At 35.3% G+C, this 18338-nt stretch overlaps 3 protein-coding genes across 16 annotated transcripts in view; 2 read left to right on the forward strand and 1 right to left on the reverse strand.

The window, feature by feature from the left end:
• rasa1a (RAS p21 protein activator (GTPase activating protein) 1a) overlaps positions 1–9328 on the forward strand; it is a 102975-nt gene extending 93647 nt beyond the window's left edge. For 2 of the 4 annotated variants that reach the window (XM_087254112.1, XM_087254113.1), the window contains exons 25-26: positions 223–302; positions 7913–9328. In XM_087254112.1, coding sequence (XP_087110238.1) covers positions 223–302; positions 7913–7961 — 129 coding nt within the window. In that variant the 3' untranslated portion in view covers positions 7962–9328. Of the gene's footprint in view, positions 1–222; positions 1190–7912 lie in introns of those variants that run through there. The other 2 variants (XM_087254115.1, XM_087254114.1) reach the window with 1 other exon arrangement.
• On the reverse strand, positions 4376–15832 carry ccnh (cyclin H). Of its 11 annotated transcripts, none has more exons than XM_087251852.1 (10): positions 15787–15832; positions 15326–15455; positions 13969–14091; positions 13750–13823; positions 13460–13670; positions 13140–13303; positions 11037–11107; positions 9392–9494; positions 4652–4715; positions 4376–4573 (listed from the first exon to the last, which is right to left on the reverse strand). In XM_087251852.1, the coding sequence occupies exons 2-10, from the start codon at positions 15440–15442 to the stop codon at positions 4541–4543; spliced, it is 960 nt and encodes a 319-aa protein (XP_087107978.1). In that variant the 5' UTR covers positions 15443–15455; positions 15787–15832; the 3' UTR covers positions 4376–4540.
• A 324-nt stretch (positions 15833–16156) lies between these two features.
• On the forward strand, positions 16157–17761 carry LOC100150296 (uncharacterized). The gene is given in 1 exon segment (NM_001386791.1): positions 16157–17761. A coding segment is annotated over 1 exon segment (1308 nt). The 5' UTR covers positions 16157–16183; the 3' UTR covers positions 17492–17761.
• The last annotated feature ends 577 nt before the right edge of the window (positions 17762–18338 follow it).

Raw genomic sequence — 18338 nt, forward strand, 5'->3', positions numbered from 1 at the left:
GAAACTGGTGTATGTGTGGACATGGCCTAATTCTCCAGCTACCTGTTTTTGTTTATCATTGCCTTTCAATAGCTCAAAGATGTCACCAGTTACATGCAAAACCTTGTGGCCACAAGACCACCTTAAGGAAATGACACACTTACATTGTGGGTTTCACTGTCATTTTTAACCCAGCAGGACAAGCTGCAGTATATAATCCTGTCGCTTTACTTCTGTTCCCAGCACGCGCTGAAGAAGCTGCTGGCCATCACCGAGCTCCTCCAGCAGAAACAGGTGCAATATGCCATGTCCAACAGCAGCAGGTAGTTCCACCTCCGTCTTTCTGTTTGTCAGTTTGTCTCCGTCTTCATGGAGTAGTCAATGGGACCCCCAGCATGTTCCACCCTCATCCTCCCCCATGTCAGATCCCATCCTCCCAATATTTCCCATTCGTCTCATTGCCTGTACCACAAGAACTATGCAAACTACAGCTACAAAACAAAAACGGCTGGACACCAATGACTTTATAATCACGCGGTCGAGTTTGGCGACTCTCAGTATCATGGGTACATATCAAGCTAACAGACACCTTTAAGTCTGCAGAATGACGGTTTAAACACAGCTTGCCAAAGTGTATCTCTTCATCTGCTTGGTCCGAATCTGAACTGACACAAAGCTGCGACCGTTCTTTCTCTATAACTGGATTATGAGCTAAATGCTTTTTATACTGTAATTTGTTACTGATTTACATGGTTATGAATATGCAAAATGTGCCGAGACTAGTGTCCCTTTAACCCACTGTTCTGTTTAGTTCCAATTGTGCTGTAGACTGGATTTACTTTTGTTTGTTTTTCTTTTCATCATCCTCAGAGAGTATGATTTTTATATCCGTACAATAAATTCTCTTGCTGGAATCATGAGTATATAATTTGAGGTAACCTGATTTGTTTTCCATATTGTACAATATGTTTAATTGGTTCCTCCCTAAGACTATTTCAAAGCCAAGATAAGTTCTCAGTAGAAATGTTGACGGTAAAATTTAAACAGAAAAAAGTTTACAGCAGTAAAATTGACTATAGTAAAGATTGTACCAAGAATGCATGCACTTATTAAAAATGTTTTATAAAGTTCTGACTGGCTTATGTCTCAGATCAGCTCATCAAAGCAGCTTTTAATAAAGAACAAGATGGCTGTTGTGCTCCTCTGAAAATATTCTAGTGTTTGTCTACATTTTTAGTTCTTGGTTTTGAATAAAGGACCATTATTATGGTTATAGACTGCATCTGTGGTGTTAATTAAGCATAATTTGAATCCAGAACATCCCTTAATCTTTACTGAGACTGTCCCTGTAAAATCCTGTACTGTATGCATATGGTGAAGTTACAGTACAGACCGTTCACATTCAGTGGATACATCCATTTCAGTATTATTATATATATTTAAAGTCTTTTTTTAAGGCTGCATTTATTTGATTAAAATAACAGTAAAATAATGATGTCAGAACTCAATTTTCAGTAATATTAACATTAAATTGTAATATTAGTCTTCATTGATCATTCTAATTTAAGGGCCGTTGTCATGTAGAAACATATTTTTGTATATATTCTGGAAATGGAGAAATCATTTTCAGCTCAAAATACTTTTTTGATGTAAAGCTGAACTTATCAGGACATTTTTAAAGGTTAAGTTCATCCAAAAAAGAAAACTGTGTCGCTACAACCCTGTGAGAACTTCTATGTCTTCAGAACACAAATCAAGGTATTTTAGATGGAATCTTTCCTGAGATATTCAAAGTCCAGAACAGGAACGAAACTCTTCATTTGATCTCAATGGTTCAACTCAACTGTGACCATGTGAAGGACTTTGTAACCATGTGTTTCGTAAATCAGACTTTCTTTGCCTTTTTCTTCTTTTGTACGTCAGCTGTGCTTACCAATTCTGAATTCAGACTACATGATTTTCAAAGTAGTCGTGTCACAGATGTTTTCACACTGCATGACTATCTGGGCTAGCGTTCTGTCGCTGCTGTTTACACTGCAAGATGGATTGATTGACAGGAGGTTTTACACTGAATGACTTTAAAATTGGAAGAATCGCAGACAACTTTGTCTCAGTCTACTAACAACTCTTACAACCAAACACATGCGAAAAGTAATATGAAAACAACGCAAGATCACACAGTATGTCTTTTGTTGTTAACTACATGAGAAACAGAGCTTTAGTGAAGTCAGGGTTCAAAACATTTTTACTACTAAAATTCCAAGACTTTATACATGGTAATAAGAAAAACAATGACAATCAAATTTATTACAGCACATCATAAAACACGCAACAATCTATTTTGTTTACATTTGTTTTTATATCTAGAACTCCTGAAGTGCGAGTAAATAGTAAGTACATTTTAATCTTTGAGTAAACTGTGCCTGTAAGGCCTGTGACTGTGTGAACGTTTCATATTTTAAAACATCCGGTCAAGATTTTTTTTGTAACATTAAAGATTAAATAATATAAAATGAAGACTGCAATGTTGATGATTCTGTACCTGAATAGTGAATACCTGAAAATTTTAATTCACTTTTATCTTTACTAGATTTAATTTATCTATGCTTGTAATTTATTCGTTATATATTATTCGAGATTCACTGCTCTACAAAATTCAATGATTTGACTGATTTCAGGCATTTGCCTGCGATTTCTCAAAACCTGTAAGTGAATCAAAATCGAGGATAAAAACATGCAGTCTGAACTTAGCATAAGGGCACTAAGATGTATTACCATTCATGCAAGAATCATATTTTTACAGAGTAAAAGCGCACCCTAACCTGACACGGAGAACATAGGCAAACACAATTTTTTTTTTTTTTTGTACCTTCACCTGATTACAGTTGTCACTGAATTCACACATTTTTTTATTATTCCTTTTCTGAACATCTCAGGAACATTGTTGTCTATGGCAGGTTAGAGAGCTCTCAGATTTCATCTCAAAGGGTTAGTTCACCCAAAAATAAATATGGTTATTTATTACTCATGTCGTTTCAACCCCATGAGATCATTGTTCATCTTCAGAACACAATTTAAGATATTTAAGGTGAAATGTGAGAGCTCCATAATCCTCCTTAAGCCCTGCTCACACTGAGATTTCAGCCATGAAATAGTCATCTGAGGCAAATTTGGGAAATCCTAAAAGATTCCTGGACTAAAATCTGTGGTCTTTGATCAATGGTTTGACATGTTCACAGAAAGCTGCTTAATGCCTGTGCGATCAGAAGATGAAGTTCTGGCAGTAGTCAGAAAATTTCGAACACTTTCCTGCTGTGTGACAACAGCTGCGATAAGCATTAATCCAAGAACCAATAGGAGTGCAGAATCTAATGACATAATCCATGTGACAGCTCAAATGATCGTTAGGAAATGTCAAAACTGTTGTTTTTTTCTTCTTGGTTATATTGTTGAGACGACGTGTGCAAAATTGCCACTACTGATTGTTTATGTTTGCTGTGAGGAATCATTTCAGAATGAAGGATAGTGGAAAAAGTGCTTAATGTTAAACTCGGGAGTTTTCTTCCGTGTTTGGTGATCTTCACTGCCGTTCAGTCTGACATGGTACAATCGTTTAGGATTATAAAAAAAAATAAAAAAATCACAGTGAGCCAGCCTTCAGACAGCAAGGTTCCCAACCTATTAGGTCCAGGAAATATAACTCTCAAAAATTTGTCAAAACAAACTATATGCCTTCAGTGGCCCGATCAGAATACTATAAACCTCTTATGTGCATATATATATATATTAAAAAGTTCCCTAATGCCAGTATAGCGCATGCATTCACATGTTATGCACCTGGCGTATAACAAAACCGTGTTTTGTTTCAATCAGGAAGTTGCGCAAAACAGGCACGTGGTCTGTTTTGAGGATGATTTTAAGGTATTTATCTGGACTGTTGCCGTCTATGGAGGATGAGGAAGCTCTCTAAATTCACTTAAAATATCTTTAGTTGTGTTCTGAAGATGTACAAAATTATTACAAAGATGTGAACTAACCCTCTAATTTGGGTTTTGAAAATGTACATAGGTCTGAGGGATTAAAACAATGAGTAATTAAATAACAGAATTTTCAATCCTTTAAAGATTTTTTGCAACAATATAATTTTTAGTTTTTTTTTTTACTGAAAATCTAATAACTCTAAAAAGTAAAAAAATTAAAGCAGTGTTGTCAAACTCAGTTTAGTTCCAACAGGCTTACAATACTTGTACATTTCAAACAAACCTGAAGAACTCAATTAGTTTGATCAGGTGTGTTTACTTGGGGTTGAAACTAAACTTAGCAGAGCTGCTGCCTTCCAGGAACTGAGTTTGACACCTGTGCTTTAATGTCAAAAAACATTCCAGGAATAATGTGATTAAAAAAAAGAAAGATTTATTTTCACATTACTAAAAGATTTACACATCATTTTACTGAAATATTTACAATTTAATAATGAGAAGCTCATCCTCTCCTGTTACCAGATGGAACCACTCGACCTGTTCTTGAAAATCTCTGCTGCCAGTTTAAAGTCATTTACTTATCACAATGCATCCAAATCATCATCAGTCCACTCCTGCAAAACAGAAAACCCATGAGATTCGAGCGGCAGCCAGAAGATGGGCATCTGAAGAACAAATAATCAAAAACATACTTCATCTGCAACCATCTGCCTTTTCACAACGTGATCGTCATCTTCATATCCATGTTTTCTTTTCCTGAATGACACGGAAAAGGAAAGCGTCAGAACCATCAGCTCCTCTCATCTGAAGACTGCATTCAATTAGAAGGCCATCACTCTCACACACATCTGAGCATGTATGCTAGCATTAACCATGTAGATATAGATCACATCTAGTTTTTGTCCATGTCAATTTGTTGATTAACTGTAGCATCAACACAATAGCAGTTGTTTAACCCTCTAATGCAGTGGTTTTCATCAAGTGCCACCTCAGAAAAAAAATTGTCTCTCCAAGTACCACCATAATGAGCAGTATTGAAATACAATAGCGTAGTAAGCCCAGTAAAGCAGCTACAGCTCTGCACAATTCTAAAACGTGGTAGATTAATTTCTATTATTCAGAATATATTTATTCTTACAATGGCGGACATTGTCCGCCATTGTAAACATTATAAATAGTCTAAACTTTAATACTGTACTGTGCTTGTATGTAAAAAGAAAAAAAACATTTAAATTAAAATGTGCTTTTAAAAGTTAAAATTGGTAGGCTAATGTTCTTAAAAAGTAAACAGAAAAGTGCTGTACTTACATGTAAAGTATTAACATACAGTAGCCAATTCATCAACTTATGAAAATGTTGCCTGGACCTCAGAAATATAGACTATGTCATAAAATAAATAATATTATATGTCATTCATATATAAATCATTTTTGATAGATTTTTAAATACTTTATTTATAAATATGTAGCATGTACATATGATACATTTGATATCTACACATACCACAGTTTGAGAACCACTGCTCCAATGCATTCTGGACACGCAATGTATTGGCTATTTGTTGGTCAAAAATACTTTAAATTTATCTAATTGATCTAATCTAAAAAACAAAACAAAAATATATACCCTTTCCCCCATTTCTAACACTTTTACATGGCACGGACGTGATGGTGGGGAAAAAGGTGGAAGAAAAAAACGATAGGAAAATATATATTTTTAAGTTGTTTTGCATTCCCTTGCAAAACTGTTGCTCGACAAACACTTCCTATTTACTTTATACGTGTCAACCCTCCAATTTTTGCTGTGATTCTCCTGTATTTTATCATACTATCCCACTATAAGTATTTCCCCATACTTAAATCTTGGAAGCACATTGTAATTAATATAAAAATGTCTGCATTCACTTTCTTTTCAATAAAGTTGTGCGTTGATCATCACCCTTCATATGCAACCTCTGACTGTGAATGCATGTATAAGCTTTGCCTGACGAATGCGCTCCGTATGATAAACTGATCCCAAATCAGCATCTGTACATGCCTTTTAAAGAAGCTAAAGTGCAGGACATTTTGGGATTCAGGTGTGTGTTTAAACACAAATACACTTAATAATATGTAAACATGTCTTTCTTCTGTGTTTTATTTAAAAACAACTAAGTCTCTCTTAAATGAGCACAATCGGTTACTAAAGTAATGGACTACTTTCATTATAGATACAGAGCGCATCCGTCAGTCAGCACTTATACATGCATTCACTGATTCAGGGGTTGCGTATGAAGGGCGATGATCGATGCACAGCTTCAATGAAAAGAAATTGAATGCAAACATTTTCATAATAATTTTAATCTGCTTTCAAGATTAAAAATATGGGAAAATACTCAGAGATAGTGGGATAGAATGGTGAAATACAAGGAAATATCGGTTAAAACAGGAGTAGACATGTATGAAGGGAACAGGAAGTGTTTGTGGAACAACAGTTTTGTTAGGGAACGCTAAACAACTTTGCGTTGCCTTGCAAAATATCTTTGTGAGGGAATGTAAAATATCTCTGTGAAGGAAAAAACTTAAAAATATATTTTCCCATTCCCATTTTTTTTTTTTCATCCATTTTTCCCCCACTATCACGTCCCTTCTGAGTCTTCTTACTTTTATAACTGAATTGTATTGACAAATGTGTAGGCCTATTGATGAATAATTGAATGCATTTTCCCGCTTCACCTGAATGCTTTTTGCAATTTGCAAGTACAAATATTTAATATCTGGACTTTTTTGAAGTTTTTTTTGTAATTTAATATGTTCCAAATTCAAATAAAAATAAAGGGATATCTTATCTTAAAACAAAAATTGACTATTTATTCTTTCACAAGGGTTTCCAAAACTTTGAGTGCCTTTTTTTTTCTGATTGACATAAATAAAGACGTTTTGAAGAATGTTGGAAACCTGTACCCATTGACTTCCACATTAGGAAAAACAAATTCTTTGAAAAGTCAATGTTTACTGTTACCAACATTCTTCAATAAATAAATAAATAAAATTAGACAGACAGACAGATATTTTGTGTTCAACTGAAGAAAAATCCAACCCGGTTTGAAACAAGTTAATGTTTTTTTTTTTTTTTTTTTTTTTGTGAACTACCCCTTTAAATTTACTTTCAATCCTTCCAGTAATGTTTGTACTTCCAATTCTCCCAATATATATTCTTAGAAATGTAATAAACTAAAGCAGCGTTTACATTTATGGAAACACATATATTTTCCAACTTTTTTCTTGCTGTGGTTCTTGGTAAATTTAAAAAACATTTTTGTATTTGTTAACCCTTTAACTACCTGCTCTACCAAATGGTTGACAATATTTTAAATAATGACTGAAAGTCATTAAAAGAATAATGTAACAAACATAATCCTGTTACTACTACACTTAATTTTAGTGTATAGAAAGAAAACATGTTAACTGAGAATCTGAAATCTTTTAAGGCAAAATTAAAAAAAATAAGATAATTTAGTGTTAAAAAATGATTTTTTGATTGTTTTTAAATAAATTAGTTTTACACTTCATAATTTCAGATTGTTCATAGTAGTAGATAGTTGGTAGAGGTTGATATTTTAGAAATTATGGGATGTGTTGGAAAAAACTGCATAGAGTGTGTTAACTAGCAACATTAGGAGTTAAGAAATGCAATCCAAACAAGTTTTTCCTGTTAAATGGTTATTAATAATAATAATAATAAATGTAAATCTAGTAAAATCCTTCCCCACGTTATGCAAAAATAAGAGACATTCTGAATGCATTATGAGGGTTATATAAAAGCATAAGAAAACATGATGAACAAACTGATTCATAGCTACAATAGCGTGGCCTCCCGAAAGCACTTGATTTCTTGGTCAACTAGAAAAATCGCTCAAGACAAGCTTGATTTCTAAAAAGGTATCCACGCTTAATTTTGTCTTTATTTTGCAGAACTGAATGTACCTTTATGGCTGTTGCCACCACTATCCAGATCCTCTGAAAGACACGATTGGTAGCAAAGACAGCAAGACTCGTTCTCCCCAGATGCAAATGAAGACAGCGGTAACTAGCTCTGACTAGTTAAACGACACACACTGCCAATCTCAAAAACCCACAGAATCACAACAAGATGAACCACACAATAAATGGTGCGAGATATTATTTGCGGTGAAGAACATCTCTTGAATCTTCCAAACTTCCCAAGGGAATACCAAAATCTGAAAACCCTGTTGACTCAAAGCTTCTTGGACCTGACTTTGATTGAACTGACCTATGAGCAGTGACCACTAGACTGGCATCTGTAGCATGCAAGAACTCTGGCGCCGCATTGCTGTTGACCATCAGGGAAGCGAGATGCACTTACGGTGCAAGCCTTAAGAAACCGTCTACACTCAATACTACCGCACAACCTCTTCCTGTTTTGCCCCGCGGTTTCAGGTGCAGGTAGGCTTCGATCCCACAGATAGCAACTGATTCCTATCTTACCTTCTGAGCCGCTTCGCTTGACAAGATGCTGCATCCTGGCTTTTATCTCTGAACCAGTGTTTGTGTGTGATACATAAGCAGATCAGTGAGTCCGATTCAATTTTAGGAAATAGATTACACGCGGTTGGTGCATGCGTCCACTTTTAATAACTTAACCCTCGTTCTTCCACTGAATCGAGAATGGCGACAAACTCAAAACCCTGAATTTATAGCTTTATAGAGTAGATTCTGAGCTTCCTGGTTCATTTTTCATCACAAAAGAACCCAGCATCAAAACGTGCTGACTATCAAATGATATTGGTTTATTATTATCAGCTTGTTTGTTTCTTGATGTGAACTATTATGATTACCTGAGTTATGCAAAACTTTAAATCTTCTCTACAATTTATTAGGCGCATTCCATGATGTGTTCTTGTTTGATTGTTTTGAGAGGTAGTCCTATTGTCCTCCTTACAAAGAAAGTACTATGGTGCTACCATTTGTACACTGGTGATTTTCGATATGCGACGGTATTGAATGATAACCATGGTACATGTCCAAAAAAAAAAAAACTGTTATAACTATTGTGCCATGTTGTAAAAGTATGGGAAACCCTGTTATGTTAATGTGTATCCACAACCGCTGACTGGAAAAGCTCACTTTGTTCTCATTTCCTGTTTCCATCTACAGCTGATGTAGGATTCTCTACGGTGCATTTAGCTGCATTTTATTACCCAGCAAAACCGGCAAAAAAGCATGACGCAGATTTACCCCTTTTTTTCTACTTCAGGTAGCTCATGTATTTTTATTTTTCTATTTTATACTCAAAAACCACGACTTTTGCATCTTAGATACAAAACACCAAGTGACTAACCTGGCTGAATAAAACTCTTAGTATGAGAACGTTTGTTTGTGTGTTTGTTTTTTGCTGGTCTCACCAAATTTAATTCTTCCACAAATACTCACAGGTTTGTAGCAAACTCAGCATAAATCCTTTCCAGTTTCTGTTTGCAGATACTGACTTCCTCAGCTTTGGGAAGCTCGTACGCTTTAACAAGACTTGTCATTCCTACAGTGAAAAACATATTAAGAATTATCCATGTGATACAACAGTGTCACTTATATCAGTGTTTCAACCATGTTCCCGGAGGACCACCAACTCTGCACATTCTTCATATGTCTCCTTAACCAAACAAACCTGATTCAGATCATCAGTTAAAATAGCAGAGGCTGAAAAACCTGTAATGATGGTAACAATAGAGACATCCAAAACATGCAGTGTTAGTGGTTTCCAGGAACTTGGTTGAGAAACACTGACTTATATTATAAATGCAACAATAGTAAATTAACATACTTGATGACAATAATTGTCCTAGCAGGTGCAAATTACCACCATTTTGGCAACAAGTAGTTTTATGGAAGGATATCCAGGACAATTTTCAAATGCAATTATAAATAGGATTGTTTTATGCAAGTAGCTCTGTTTTATTATACTAAATATTTTTTATAGTTCAGTCATAATTCTGGTTTGTGCAGTGTAATAAAAAACACACAACATATTAAACCATCATTAATATTTCTCTACTAAAAAAAAAAATCATACTTAAGTAAAGGTGCCATTACTTGCTTACAAATGTAGTGCGAGTTAAAGTATCTGTTGAAAATATTACTCAAAGTATGAGTTAAAAGTAGACCTATCAAAAGTACTCGAGTAGTGAGTATTACCCTGTAAACGGCTGATGCATTTACATGCAATTTGTGTAAACTTGGCATTCTGTAGTGCATTTAGTTATTGCCCAGCAGCCACATAACGCTACAAGAAATCAGGTTAGATTTAGGTTGTGATGTTAGGTGACAAAAATTCAATGATTAACCAGTGTCTAAGCACATTATTATTTTAAATCAACCTTAACAATGTCAAATGATGTTGTTATTTGGTTGATTTAGGTTGTACACAGACATCGGCCTGATGTTAAGTTAAACGCAATGTCCTCACGCCACGACGTTGAGGTACAATGTCAGTCTAACACCATGTTAATGCCTTGTGCTTGCTGTGTGTTTTAAGGCCATTTTGGTCATCATACAGTAAGCATGTCATCTTCCTATTAGTGACATGCATCTAAACAGTCTCTGGGTCATTGCGTGTAAAGATTTTGGACATCTTCTTGGACACTTAATACTTCCAAACAGTTTGCTGCAATTATAAATAGCACATGTCTTGAGGTAGTTCATTAAGATGCAATTTACCTCTCTGTCCAATCAAATCGCACATGGAATCACAGGACTGATTTTTCTATGATCAGACAAGAAACAATAAAGTAGTGACTGCAGATTGAAGGAAAGTAGAGGAATAAAGTACCGATACTGAATAAAACTATACTATAGGGAACGTAAAACAAAACAATTTAAAACTACTTAGTAAATTACAATTCCTGAGAAAGACTACTCAATTACAGTTATTTTGAGTATTTGTAATTTGTTACTTTACACCACTGCTTATACATATTACCCTGAACCTTATTATCATGTTTAACCACTGAAAATCTGAGGGTGTGAAGGTTTTGTAGCCATGTTTAGTGTTATTAACCTTAAGAAAGAGAAAGTTACTTACGTCTCATTGACTCGTACATCTTTGAGAGGGTCTCTTTATCCTCCTTAAGCCCCATACATTCATTTAAATATCTGTAAATGTCAAAGAAAACGATGCTATATTAACAAAATGTTCAATGTAGCTTTTTTTTTTTTTTTTTTTTTACACAATACAAATTCCAGTATTCATTACATTATATAATTACAGTAATTAGTCAAACACTTCTGTGTTTTTTAATAAAACTGTTCATTTACATTAAAAACAGTACAACCCTAATTCAACCCTATGTCATTTTTGACTGACAAGAAAAGGGATGATGGTGGTTTTTCACCTTTTAATAATTATCATACTTGTATGAACTAAAACACACCTTGTAAAAACATGGTCATACAGTTGAAAGCAAAATGATTAGCCCTCCCCTGAAATTTTATTTTCAAATATTTTTATAATAATATAAAAATAGTGCTGTAGCGATGCGGTGGCACAGTAGGCAGTGCTGTTGCCTCACAGCAAGGCTGGGTCATCTGGCGTTCCTGTATGTAGTTTGCATGTTCTCTCTGCGTTTGCATGGGTTTCCTGCAGGTGCTGCGGTTTCCCCCACAAGTTCAAAGATATGCGATACAATTAGAGTGTTTGGGTGTTTCCCAGTAATGGGTTGCAACTGGAAGGGCATCCACTGCGTAAAACATGCTGGATAAGTTGGCCGTTTATTCCGCTGTGGCGACCCCAAATTAATTAAGAGACTAAGCTGAAAAGAAATTGAATGAATAAAGTGCTGTTTAATGGAGGGAATATTTTCAACACATTTTTAAACACTGATTGCGTCCTTGCTGTGATGACAGTACATGATATTTTACGTGATTTATGTGATTTAAAGACTTAATTTGAATAGTTAGGGTAATTATGAACAGTGTATAAACAGGAATCAGAGAGTGAAATTTAATACCTTTTAGAACCTTTTTTAAGACACTTTCCATATATCTTAAGTCCTTATCACCACTTTAGGTTTCAACCAGGAACATTGGCAACATTTTAACTTAAAGTATATTTACTCAATTCTGATTTTAAGAAAGATTATTTATACAGTATAATGAATATAAATGCTAATCCAGCGGGTGGCCCCTATAGACAAAAACTATTAAAAAACACAATCGTACAGTTTTGAATGGGAAAAAAGTGTAACGTCAATATAATGAATAAAGCCCCACTTTCTAGTACAGGAGTCAATCAGATCGCTATTAGACTGATCAATCTGATGATGAAGACTGATGATTGCATGATGGCTTGGACCAGAAGAGAGTTTCTGTAGATTTTCTGTAGTTGTTGTTGTTTAATTGTTCAATTTTATTGGTGATTCTTAATACGAAATTTAATCGTAAGCATGACAAGCAATTTTGGAGAATTTTCAAAAAAAATGCCTGAGCATACTGCCCGAGAGGCTTTTTAAAGTGACTTGCCTTAAAGCAACTTTACAATAGAACAGCAGGAATAACGGCGTTGCCTTAGTTACTACAGTAAACAAATCAATGTGATGTTAAATCTAGCAGGATTTTATCGATTTCATAAACCACACAGCACCCCAGAGTTGGCAGATTAAAGGCAAAATTATCATACAACTACATTGTATAATCTAAATTTTAAGACAATGTAAAATAGCTTTTAAAATGTTTTTAAACTTTTTTAGGACCTTAAATTTCTCTTAAATGGTTTATCAATTTTTAATACTTTATAAGACGCTGCAGACACCTTGATGAAAGTCATCGTACAACACAGGTTTGTTCTTTAGCCAATCAAAACTAAGGGGTCTAATAATGTTGACCTTAAAAAATTAAAACTACTTTTATTCTACTTTAACTAAAATAAATAAAACTCTCTAAAAATGGTATATAATAAAAATACTGTGAAAATGGCTTTGCTCTAGTGAAAATCACTTTGGAAATAGTTTGGGGGGGGAAACCTTCAACTGCATCTAGATTAGAATTTTTTTTTCACTTATCTAATGTGAAAAACATAAGTGTCAAGTTTACCATCAGAGAATACAAGGTGGAGCTTCTCTTTTGCAGCAATATTCACAATATTTTTATAATCTGCAAATACGAAAAAAATAAATAAATAAAAACGTACACATCCATCTTGAGGCCAGCACGTGCAGCGCTATTGAGGACAGCAGTGAGAGCAATCTGAGATGGAGAGAAGAGCAGTCCGGCATCTGTCATTGTTGCTCGGTTGAGAAAGTCTTCAGCACTTTTTCTAAGCATCTCTGGGTTCTCTAACAATGGGTACCTGGTCTGAAAAATGCAGACGCCATGCACTCAGTTAACCGACTATTGGTAATGTGGCAAATGTAATGCACACCAGCTACAGTATATTCGCCATAATAACATTATCTCAGCCAATGCTGTGCATTAGAGATAGGACTGTTTGCAACTAGGCATTAGGCTCACCTTCAGATCAATCAGAAAACCCTCCAAAGGTCGATACGGATTGTGAACGACCAGATGAAAATTCAGCTGCTGGATAAGGAGCAGTTCATACTCCAGAATCTGATCTACAGCTCTCTCCTGTCCCGCTGGGCTCTCCTGAAGATTCCCCACAAACTGAGTGCTGGACACATTAAACTCATCCACTTTACAGGACAGATATGCACATGTCAACCTGCAAAAACAGACATGGAAGTCAGAATCTGAAATACTTTATAATCTTCTAACTTATTCCAATCAATCACTATGCTTACATTATTGTCCGAGGATGATACTCCATTAATGAGTTGTTCAAATAGAATCTTCGAAAATACATGCAAGCTGTGCCCTGAACAAATAAACAAATAAAATAAGACACAAAAGGCCAGAAGAGCATAATAAATAAATCATTGTTTATTTATTAAATATATAAATCATATTTATTATATATGATATATTAAATATGCTTAACTGGCAACACTGATATTACTTACCACAACAGATTTAGGCATCACAGGCTTAAACACAGCACAAAAGTCTAGCAATCTCTTCTCATAGTGTTTGAAAAGCACTTTCTCTTCCTGCTCATTGAGAAGTGTGGATTCATTTATTCCAGGCTAAAAAAGATAACGTGTTGATTTGGTTATTTAATCTTAGATAATTTTAATAAAGCATTAAATTCAAAAGTTTTAAAATGTTTTATTATTTTATAGACTTAAAAAAGATAGTTTACTACTACTATAAAAAAAAATCTGCCATTGTTTACTCGCCTATTTGTTCAAACTCTGAAATTTTTGTGTTTAACAGATGAAAGAAACTGAAACAAAGTATGCTGGAAAGTGGCAGCAGCCAATGACTTCTGTAGTTTTTGGTTTCTACAGTGGTTGCCGATGACAGCTCATTTGCAACTAGGCATGGGCTGGTGTAAGTTTCTGATGGTATGATGACCTTGAATAAAAATATCAAAATTTCACTGCATCATGGTTTTGTGATTACTGCTTAAAAGTAAATTCTTTTCAAATGTCTGGGTCACCATCGAACAGAACACTATATTTTATTTTAGGAAACATTTAAAATATTATAGAGCAGTAAACATTTCAGGCTAAATAAATAAAATAATTCATTGACTTCTGCTGTCTTAGTTTCAAAAACACAAATTTCTTTAAACACATTTATAAAACAACCCTTACATATAGCATATATAGGACAGTATAACAGAAAATTCTAGCAGTTTTAAAACCTTGACTTTTCTAAACCATTGTAAACCTCGAAACTGGTTATCGTCTCATGCCAATTTCCAACATTCTTTAGAATATTTTGTTTTTATGTTCTACAGAAAAAAGAAATTGAACTTTTTGGGTGACCGATCCCTTTAAAAGAGCTTATAAGTCATAAAGTTCAGTCCTATATTTTTATTAATTAAACTAACATCACCTATTACAAATGTAGCTATTTTCACTGTTGATGCTACTTTTACTGACATTTACTTGTAATGTAAACTATTTTACTTTTTTCAACATTTTGCAATTTACTTAGGTTGAAATATATGTTTAATCAAAAAATGTATGTACAAAAAAAGCAAAACTCAACAGTGTAGGGTCCTTTTTGTTAAGTAAACTTTTTTTGCAACTTGTATTATTGTCATAATATGGTACAATGAGATAAAAGCCTTAGCAATTATCACAACAAGAAAATAATACAATCATTATGCATAATCAAAGATTACTCAGGGTATTTGTAGTAAATCTGTGATTACACAAATAATATGAAATACAAACAATATAATACTTTTTTTTATAATAACACATGGTTATAACTAGAGAAATATAGATCTGCATTCGTGTGAATTACCTTTCCACTGGACAGAGCTTTTGAGCAGAACTTCTGATTAGCTTCAAGTCTTAATTTATCCAAAGTTTCCTCTTTATCATATGTCCAGAATTTCTTCTGTGAGCTGTTGTGATACATGTTTAACCCACGTCTGCTGACAGAACAAGGAAAATATGATTAACGTCAGATGTGCGTTTAACATAATGCAGCTGCGTAGCCCAATTATTAGTTGTAACGCTAATCAAGCTACGTTAATTATTAGCATTTCAATTAATGAACAGTATTACCGAGGCAAATGCATTCGCATCTTATTAAAAGCGTAAGTTACTCTGTTTCAAAGTTTGACTAACGTTAAAACAATAACCTCACCCCTAATGCACACGATGATGTTTCTTAAATCAAGTCTAGTCGTACAAACATCAACTATTATACAAGACGAAAAGCTGCGTATCGCACTCAAAGTTTTACGATTATAAACGTACGTTATCTAAACACGCAAGAAAGCGTCGCATGCGATACACGCCACTTGCGCCTTTGGATGATGTCAATTGTGTTCATCTCTAACGAGTCTGATTCACTTTTTCTAATCGGTTCTTTCGGACAGTTTGTTTTAATGAACCGTTTTAAATGAACACTAAGCAATAAACTTATCACATGTGCTAAAACCAAGCATGAAAGACATTTATAAACACATATTTTTGTTTTTAACAAATTGTTGTTGATGAAACTACAGCACAGTCGCGTTATTTATATATTTGTTTATTATTTTTGAGATGTTACTGCTCGAATCGAATCATTCTGTAAGAACCGGTTCAATAAAGAGATCCACTTTGGACTTCGAAATCGAATCCCCATCACTTCTTCTCACCGCACATAAACATGGCCACGAGGAAATATATCCGTAGATCATTGCAGGAAAGAAAACATATACTCGAGAAATATGATCGACTTCCTCAAATGCCCCTAAACGCTGCTGCGCGTTTGCTAAACGTCTCAGCTCCTCTGCTTAGCATCTGGCTCCGGAAAAGAAACATGAAAAACGCCAAGTCGGACCTTTCTGGAGCTGTCTATCTATCCTGCAAGACACATCAATTGGAAGCAGCACTGTGGAGGTGGATAGATGCTTCGTTTGCCGACGGTATTACAGTAAACGAGCCAATGATTCGTGGAAAAGCGATTCGAGTGGCTGAAGAAATGGGTCTCTCTAATTTTCGGGCGAACTCCGCCTGGTTGAAACGCTTTAAATCACGGGAGCCAGTGATACGAGAGATGTTCCAGGTAGATCAGAAAGAGGGGAATGCCGCTGGAGATCCAAAATCTGCAGATAAAGTGACAGAGTCTCAAAAAAACCTTGGAGCCAGAAAGACTCATCGACTCGAAGCGGCACTCTGGCGGTGGATGGATCATACTCAGCAGAGCGGCGTTGACTTGAATGAATCGACTATTCGTTCAAAAGCTGCTCAGTTGGCCAAGATTGTGGGTTATGGTAACTTCAGGGCAAATGCAGAGTGGTTTACTCGATTTCTAAACAGAGAGGGACACATTCGATCAATGTTCAAGATTGGCAAAAATAATCAGGATAAAAAGAGTATGGGAAAACTGGAGCCAAGGACGAATTTCACAAATGCAAACATGCAACAGCTTGAAGATGCGCTTTGGAGATGGATCGACCATTGCCGTGAGAACAACGTTACAGTAAATGACTCAGTGATTTGTTCTGAAGCATCTCGGTTGGCTCGGATGATGGGTTTCATTAACTTCCAGTCAAATGAGGACTGGCTGAAGTGCTTTAAAGCTAGGGGAAGAGTCGTACAACGTGTGACCAACCCCAACCCATGTCCAGAAAATCCACCAAATGACCAAACTAAGGAAGAAAGTGCATCCTATCGCATGCAAACTGATGAGTCAAGTACAACCGACCAATCGTACAGTGAAAGTGATGTTTTATCAGATCTGGACATTCCCAAACTCGAACCCACAGTCGTCACAGCTGAGCTCAATGGAAATGCACACAGCGTCACTGTACCCTCACTGTGGCAGATGAAGGAGGCCATGAAAACACTGGCAACCGGTTTACTCTACAGGGGATTCTGTGACTTTAAACTGCTTCATCGCTTTGAAAAAGAGGTGGACAATGTTTTGAGGAGATCTGTGACCCTAGGAAAAAACAACAGCTTGCAAGCCTAAAGCCATATGTACTGAAGTGTACAATGTACTTTCATATGTAGTCTTTGTTTTAGCATCATCATAACCTCTTTCTCTGAGGAGACCACACGGGGGCGCCAAGTGTTTGTTATATTTAAACACGTCCCTCTTATGTTGCAAACAGTCCAATCATTTAGTCTATTTTGCATCCAGCTTCACAGTAGAATATTAAGGTCCTCAATTTGTTAACATTTGAATCTCCTTCAATGATTTTATTTTTACACAAAAAAATAAAAGCTGTTCTTAAAAAAATAAGACGTTTATGACTGTTTTTTACTACACACTTGCACACGCACGCAATATTTTATAACAAATATTAGCTTTTTTAAACAAGAAGCCAAGGCATATGAAGCAAGGCAGCATAAATTACCAAGCTCCTATTTGAGTAGGGCTGTGTAACCTAATTTGCATAAACATGAGTAATTTATGAATAATAAATGCCCTTGTATTCAGCGTGATCCATTAATTTGCATATCACCATGGCACTACAGTTATTTTTCCTGTGTGCTGTGCTACCATGAAGCGATAAGAGCCTGCAGAAAACAGAATCAAAAGGTGAGTATTTACTGCCTATTTCTACACTCTCTAATCTGCTGCTGCTGGTTAGGTACGATGTATATGTCTTAAGCTAAATAACTGTCATTTTGTCCAATGCTTTTGAGGCTTGTTTTCAGTGTGTGGTTACAGTCTGGTACTAGTGTTCTGTCATTGTGTGAACTGCATAAACATGATGTTTCGTTGCATTATTGATGAGATCCAAGCTCTGCCTTATAGGCAGCTGGGAAGATGAAAAAACTGATGGATCATGAGTGCATTGTCTGTAGCCTAC

The sequence above is a fragment of the Danio rerio genome, chromosome 5 (genome assembly GCF_052040795.2).
Source record: "Danio rerio strain M-AB ecotype USA chromosome 5, GRCz13ab, whole genome shotgun sequence".
NCBI lineage: Eukaryota > Metazoa > Chordata > Actinopteri > Cypriniformes > Danionidae > Danio > Danio rerio.